The 7720-nt window shown below is 43.5% G+C and overlaps 1 protein-coding gene across 3 annotated transcripts in view; it reads left to right on the top strand.

The window, feature by feature from the left end:
- ACADL (acyl-CoA dehydrogenase, long chain) overlaps positions 1–7720 on the top strand; it is a 31325-nt gene that overhangs the window by 954 nt on the left and 22651 nt on the right. For 2 of the 3 annotated variants that reach the window (XM_019554360.1, XM_019554362.1), the window contains exons 2-3: positions 4151–4312; positions 5760–5897. In XM_019554360.1, the coding sequence (XP_019409905.1) occupies positions 4151–4312; positions 5760–5897 (300 nt within the window). Of the gene's footprint in view, positions 1–244; positions 298–4150; positions 4313–5759; positions 5898–7720 lie in introns of those variants that run through there. The other variant, XM_019554361.1, reaches the window with a different exon arrangement.

Genomic DNA, 7720 nt, shown 5'->3' with positions numbered 1-7720 from the left:
TCAGGTGCATTTTGTTTACTTGTAGTTTTTCTTAGTGTGTTTCATAGTGACAGCTTTTTCTAATAAAATGTTTTTAATATAAAAAAAAAAAAAAAAGATCGTTCAAAGCCAGCAGGTTGATGAGTGGGGTTGGTCACAGGGAACTTGTTTGTGACTTCCCATGGTTCCCATTCCTTGATCCAGTCGTGTCATTTAGGATGATAGATGGAAATGGAGGATCGTTTTTCCACCTTTTGGCTGAGATCAAGCAAGATGGTGTATGAATCCCAAGGCCAGCTCCAGACCTGGGGCTTGCATGTAGGACACCTGTCCAGATTTGGGGAGTATCTGAAGCCTGAGACGGATAGGCTTTCACACCCTAATACTAAATATGTTGGATAGTTAGTTTTGAAAACTAAGTCTTTTAGTGGCTGTGAGATTTTTGGGTGGGCACTGGGTACGTAGGTGGAGGTCCGTATACTTTGTTTGTCGTGGGGAAACTAGAAAATGTAGACTAAATAGATGGCAAAAACTATGTATGCAGAGGTGGGTACAATAATGTGCATATTAATTCCTGCTTGTCAAACACTTGAACCAATGACCAGAAGAATTACTGCAGTTTTTGTTTTAGCCAATAAGGTCCCAAGCCTGTACACACCATTAAATGTTACACTAGAAACCTCATGCTGCTTCATTTGGCTGCCTGATTTGGTTCTAGTAGCATTTTGCACAGTCTAAAGTGCATGTGTGGCAATAACTATTTGAATGATTGAACCCACGAAGGGCAAAACAGGTTAAAGAGGTATCAGAAAGCTTATATTGACAATTGGTTATTTTTATCATTATTTATACAGTTTCTGCAGAATTATGACAAGCAAACCCCCTTCTTAAAATACAAAGTTTCAACCCTCTGAGAGGTGAATTTGTTGTGAAACAAGACCATTGTGTATAAATATATGAACGAAAGCATCACTAGGAACTGAATGAAATCAGGATTCTGTGTTTGGCATAAATCTCTGACTGTGATTGTTTTTATTCACAGCACTTGTATGATGAGATTGAAATATTTTTGTTTTGTTGCAGTGGTGGTTAATGGGTTCACAGAGACTGTAGTAGGAGAAAGAGAAGCAGCAGAGTTTAATTAATGGCTTAATAAAAATTACCTTATAATTGTGGTGGTATTAAAATGTGGTGGTATTGATTTGAGGGAGCCTGCCTATACCACACATTTCTTGTGTTATGTAGTGGCATCTTTAAACACATACCAAAAGGAGCATAGCTGTGCCCTCACTGTATTTCATGCCTGCACGGCATGTTTGAGTTCACCCTTACCTGATGGGGTAAGTTTGAAGAGCAGAAATGCTCTTGTTCTGAACGTGAAGAACTTGCTATGTTTGACCACAACCTTGTGCCAGTGTACTTCTTGGCAGGCTTTGTTCAAACCTTCCAGTGCACCTTAGACAAATGCATGGTAGAGCTGACCAGAAAGAGCCTTTACTACATCTATCCTGGGTTGCTCCTGATTGACAATCATGTTGAGTGCTTCAGTAGTTTTGTAATGTGGGCAGTTGTGCGGTATGGACTATGATTAGGAACCTACCAAATCTGTGATTGTACCTTTTTTGCATAAAACATGAAATCGGGTGGGCTCCACAAAAAATGGCAGGCTCTGTGATTTTTGTGGGCTCCATTGCAACCCACTCCCCCCTCCCCTCCACCAAAAAAAACTAAGCTGTGAGCAGAGAAAAGGGTAGGAAGCCCTGCAGTCCTGAAATATGGGGGTGGGAGATTTGGGGGGAGGGCAAGGGAGGAGAACAGGGAGTAAATCAGAGGCTGAGCCTGTGACCTAGGCTCAGTCCAGGAGCCAGTCAGGAACTAGTCAGAGAAGCGAGAGGGTTTTGGCGGCAGCTTTTTAAAGGGGCCACAGACCTGGCATGGTATAGCTTGAGAAGGATTCTTCAGCATGACCACTGAGAAGGAATCCTCCAAGACAGCCAAATGCATTTTAGCACTGAGCTGTAAGTCAGTGTCCTGCAGGGACCTTGCATTCAGATGGAGGCAGACTGTTCTGTACTTCATGCAGTGGGACTGGATGTGTCGAGGAAAACCAGTATAGATTGACACTTAAGAGTCGAAGTGCATGTGAAGTGAAAAGCTGTTATGGAGGCTGAAGATCGCAGTCGCTTGTTTCTTCCTCTGTCCTTGCTCTTTAAAAGGACCACAAATAGCAGTTTGGCAAGGCATGAAGTGGCATTTTCTCTCATAAAGGTTTTCACGGCAGTGAACATCCCACTGGAGAAACTTTATCACCCAAAATTAAGGTGAACCAAACCATACCAAATGCTGGCATTTTTTGTGTGCCAACAAGCTTTGCCAAGACTATCTCTTTGCAGTGATCGCTTTGCATATACAGTCCACAGAGTGCTTATCGGCAGAGTATGAATCCTTCTCCATTGTGGCCAATGAAGCCACTGACAGGATAGCTACATGCTGCACATTTTATTTGTACCTGGGAACTAGACAGACAGGGACCTGCCTGTGTTTCAAAGAGATCCAGTCCACCTTGCATCTCTCAATTTTTCTACCGTGTCTCAAGCCATAATGAAGGTAATTGTCAGCTGTAGCTTAGAATTTAACAATATCTCAGCATTCCTGTCAGTGCAGTGTACGTATGTGCTCTGAGGAATGCTGCCCAATGCAGGTCATGTCACCTACAGTGCACACATTCTGCCTTTAGTAAGTGACATCTGGCACACGTAGTTCCGTGATGTGAAAAGCCTAGTGTCCTCTTTCAAGAAAGCCTTCAAGCACTGTCCAGGCTATAAGGTCTGGTACAGGGTGTCTGTTGCTCATCAAAGTGGGGACTCGCATACCATTGTGCCGTGCCACTGTCACCAGAGTCTGTGCTCACAAGGTGGAAATTGTGGTTTAGCGTAGTCCATTACCACACCAAGCATATGCAGTACTACCAGCAGCTTTTGAGCAAGGAGCTGGAAATCACACCCAGCACACAGTGCATGCTTGAGCTTCGTGATCTCCTAAGGTGATCTTGCAACATTCAAGATCAAGTGATGTGTGTGGCTGAAAATGCCACCCAGTTCATGGAGCTTCTAATATGGTTTGAAGGCTAGCAGGCTGTGACCCACCATGCAAGTTGCTGGATTTGATATACTGAGTTGAAGACATGGCATCACAAGAACTGTCAAGCTGTCCTTGTGAAAATCACCAGGGACAGGACCTGTTCTAGCTGTGAAGCTGAACCAGTACTACAGGTACCGCAGTTCAGACAGACAGCTGCCACCTTCCTTAGTGCTGTTTGCATGTTGGACCCCAACCAGATGCCTGTTCTGAGTTGTGACCCTCAGCTACTGAAATCAATCTCTGGATAGCAAAAAGAGCATGACAATGAATGTACTGCTTACGTGAACTTTGTCAGAGTGCTGGGTGCCTGTGTCTGTTTTGAAACTGTCTGTGCCTGGTTTCCATGTCTCTATGTCCTGGCAAAATGCTGCCTCACCATTCCAATTAACTCATTGCCATCTCAGTGTACAGAGAAATGTTCATTCCACAGAGACAAAGAACGTCTCTAGCAACAGCCACTGGATGCAGCATTTAGTATCTAGCATGTCCCAAGGTCAGCATTCAGTAACCTTTTTACAGTGTCCTTTAAAATGTATGTAGTTGGTATGAGTTACAATTCATTTTGTGTGTAGCTTTAATTTAATAAGATACTTCAGTTTAAATTTTAATTAAATGCTTAGATTGCTTAATAATGCATCAATTAATGCCTTCCACGGGCATAATCTCTTGATTAAACCTACAAAAGCAATTAAGGGAAGCACTGTTAAGCAATTAAGCTGTGGTTTCAGGCCATCTGGCAATCTCCCGAAATGGGTGGGACTGCTGGAACCCCTTAGCCAATCAGAGGTGTGGAGGGGTCCTGCCACACTCAGCCCATGAAAATGGTGGCTGGCTCGGGGATCTGCCTGCAAAATCGCCCAGCTGTGTCCTTGAGTTTAGTAAACCCCTGACTAAGTTGTATAATCTAAATTGACATTTCAGTGGTGAAAAGTCAGCGCTGCCCAGGCTTGACTAGGACAAGTGGGTTTTTTTTCCCCTTTGTAAAAGCATATACAGGTTTCCTTACTGCTTCTCTGACTCTAACTTTTAGGCATCTACAAACTGAAAATCATGATGTGCAACGTCCAGAAACATTTTCTGCCAAAAGTTTAATGGATATAGGAACTCGGAGGATCTTCACTTCAGATCATGATATCTTCAGGGAAAGCGTGAGGAAATTTTTCAGGGAAGAAGTGGCTCCTAATCATGCAGAGTAAGAAATTGCTTAAATATTTTGTGTTGCCACAAAATATTCAGGGTTGTTTCTTAGAATTCTTTGGTAATGATGTTCTGTATATAACTAGTAATTCGTTACATTTGCTTCTAAGCTTTCTTTTTGACTTGTAAAAAAAAAAAAAAAAAAAAGGAACCTCTTTGTCATGTGCCATATCATACATTTAAAGAAAAATATTTTTTTTCTCTCTGTATTGGTCATGAAAGAACGCCAGGTAGATGAGAACAAATTCAGCCCATACAGAGATGGTGGAGATGTTCTGATAGATTTGTGTTAATACAGACTCTGAGAACTTGCCTTCAGAGATGACAGATAAGAGGTTTTAATTCCTGTGCCAATTTGTTATTTAGCTGACAGTCTTAGCAAAGGTACTTGAGTAATAATAATAGCATATGGGAGCTACAGTCATGAGTCAGGAAACCACCCTGCTAAGTCGTTTATGCCCCCAGAACAAGAAGTTGGTCTCTGCCAAAAGAACTAAAAATCTAAAAGTACAGGTAATACAGAAGCCAATTAGGGAGGAGTTGCCTTCTCCATTTACTGCTTGCAAACAGGTTAAGAACGTGAAGGTGGAAAGGAATTTAAATTAGGCAATGAAAGTGATGAGTTCAAACCCTGATGAAGAATGTTTTGCACCTGAAAGCTTGTCTAATTCTATCCCATGCCACATGTGGATGACAGGAGGACAGATCTGAGGTGTGATCCAGCCTCAGATGTTATCAAGCCTTATTGCTGGTACAGGGGAAGCCAGAGATCATCTTCCCCAGCTCCTCTTGCACCTGCAGATAGCAAGCTCCTGCATTTGTGAGTTCTGTAGCTTACTGGATTTGCAGCCATGGCAGTACCCCATGGCTGACAGGATGGGGAGTCCCACAGCTGTGGGACTTGTGACCCCAGCAGTGCCCCATGGCTACAGGGGCTGAAAGTCGTCTCAGCTGTGGGAATTCCAGCTCCAGCTGCACATGCTGCACCCCTGTGGCTGGGATCCCTGTCAGCTACACATGCAAATTAAAGCTGGATAGAAATCAGCTGTAAAGTTGTTGCATATCTTGTTCCACTTTATAGCTGGGTGAACTTTTTAATGCCATAACAGTTACTTTGCACATGTAGCTGGTCTAAATTAATTGCAGAGAGCCAGTTAATTGCAGAACATATGAGCCCCAGAGAGCTGGTTGTACCTTGAGGCCATGTTAGTATGCTGTGCACTCCTATCTCAGTGCAAAGAACAAATAGGAAGTATAACACAGATGGAAAAACATGTACTTGTTTACACATTTGAGGTTGGTTTATGAAACTGAAAGTCTTGTCCTTAAGCAGTGAAACCAACCTGTGTGCAGATATTAAGGGGAGGACAGAGCAATTTTGCCAAATCTCAAATGATATGAGGGGAATTCTACTGATTTGTTCCAATCCTATATCATTTCAGATGGGAGAAAGCTGGACAAGTGAGCAGAGAGGTCTGGGAAAAAGCTGGAAAACAGGGACTGTTGGGTATCAGTATATCAGAAAAACATGGTGGCCTTGGAGGCAACATACTATCTTCAGCTGTGGTCTGGGAAGAGCAGTAAGTATGAGGCACTTTAACAGGAAACTTGGTAATAATATCTAGAGATTTTATTTTTTCCATACGGTTCTTTTAGTCCTGTTGTAGAAAGTGTGTCCCCAAGGTGATAGTAGTTCCCTCTGTTAGAAGGGGATGCATTGGACATAAGTAAATTCTTCCTAGTTTAAATATTTCAAGCAGGGTAGATTTGTTTTAAATCAAATTAATTTAAATCAGGATTTAAATTACTGGTCAAGGTGCCTCAATTTAATCACTGTTTTATACAAAAAGTTCATTCTTGTTGTTTGATGTCCTCTAGTCATTTAACTTTTTGAAACTTTGCACTTTTAGCAAGAGATAAGGGCTTGACTCTGTGTACACAAACTTGTAGAGAGACAAGAGGGCTGATGGGTAGGTAATCAGGTCTGCTCTCTCTCATCTTCATATACTGCTGTTTCATAGTTTCATAGTAGTTAGGTGTCAGAAGGGACCTAAATAGATCATCTAGTCTAACCCCCCACCACTGGCCAGAGCACACGCTGGGATCACATGACTCCATACAGGTTTTCATCCAACCTCTTCATGAACTTACCCAAGGTAGGAGTGAGGGCCACTTTCCTAGGAAGTTGGTTCCAGATCCTAACCACACTAAGAGTGAAACAGTGCCTCCTAATCTCTGACCTGAACCTAGTCTCCAGCAGCTTCTGGCCATTGTTCCTCATCACCCCAGGTGTTGCTGGGGGGTATAGGACCCTTCCTATTTGCTGCTGATCTACCCTAATGAGTTTGCAGGCAGCCACCAAATCCCTCCTTAGCCTCTGTTTGCTGGGACTGAACAAGTTCAGGTCCCTCAGCCTCTCCTCATAGGGCCTGCCCTGTTGCCCTCCAACCAAGCAGGTGGCCCTCCTCTGAACCCTCTCAAGGCAGGCCACATCCTTCTTAAAGTGCAGTGCCCAGAACTGGACGCAGTACTCCAATTGAGGCGAGACCAATGTTGCGTAGAGGGGAGTATCACCTCTCTGGGCTGACTTGAGATGAATCTTTGGATGCACAACAAGGTGCGGTTGGCTTTGCTGGCTCTGGTCTGGCATTGGCGGCTCATGTTCATCTTGGAGTCAGTAATGAGTCCAAGTTCCCTTTCCGCCTCTGTGCTCTCAAGGGGGGAGCTCCCCAGCTTGTACGTATGCTGTGGATTCCTTCTCCCCAGGAGCAGCACCCTGTATCTATCTATATTGAAGCCCATCCTGTTACCATCCACCCACTTCTGTAGTCTGTCCAAATCTAATTTCAGCCTCTCTCTCCCTTCCAGCGTGCCTACTTCTCCCCACATTTTGGTGTCATCGGCAAACTTGGACGATGTGTTTTCTACCCCCTTGTTCAAGTCGCTGATGAAGATGTTGAACAGTGTAGGCCCCAGAACTGAGCCAGTTAACTGAGCCAGGGATATTATCTCTTGAGACATAAATCCGTAGTTTGAGAACTGAAAGCATCACAGAGATGCTTAATGGGATCATCTCAACTGAGCACTGAGTCCCATTGGGTAGAGCATTTTTCTTTAATCTTTATTAATCTATAGAGGAGCCTCTGGGACCCAATACAACTGGGCCCCTAATATAGTCCATGGCCTGTTGTGACCTATTTATAAAACTTCTCTAAAAAGGTTACATGAATATATTGTCTCAAATAGTAGAAGTTATAATCCCTATTCCATAACGACATCCTTGAGCTTTAACGTCGGGGGAGGGGGAAGATGAGGGCGGAGGAGATGATGAACTACCAGGCCCAGCAACAGCCAGCGAGCCCAGACCAATGGTCAAAAGGGAGAAACAGGTAAGTGATGGGGG

Source organism: Crocodylus porosus, unplaced genomic scaffold, assembly GCF_001723895.1.
Source record: "Crocodylus porosus isolate Cpor-Errol unplaced genomic scaffold, CroPor_comp1, whole genome shotgun sequence".
Taxonomy (NCBI): domain Eukaryota; kingdom Metazoa; phylum Chordata; order Crocodylia; family Crocodylidae; genus Crocodylus; species Crocodylus porosus.
The sequence above is the reverse complement of the archived record's forward strand: the minus strand, read 5'-3'. Positions and strand labels throughout refer to the sequence as shown.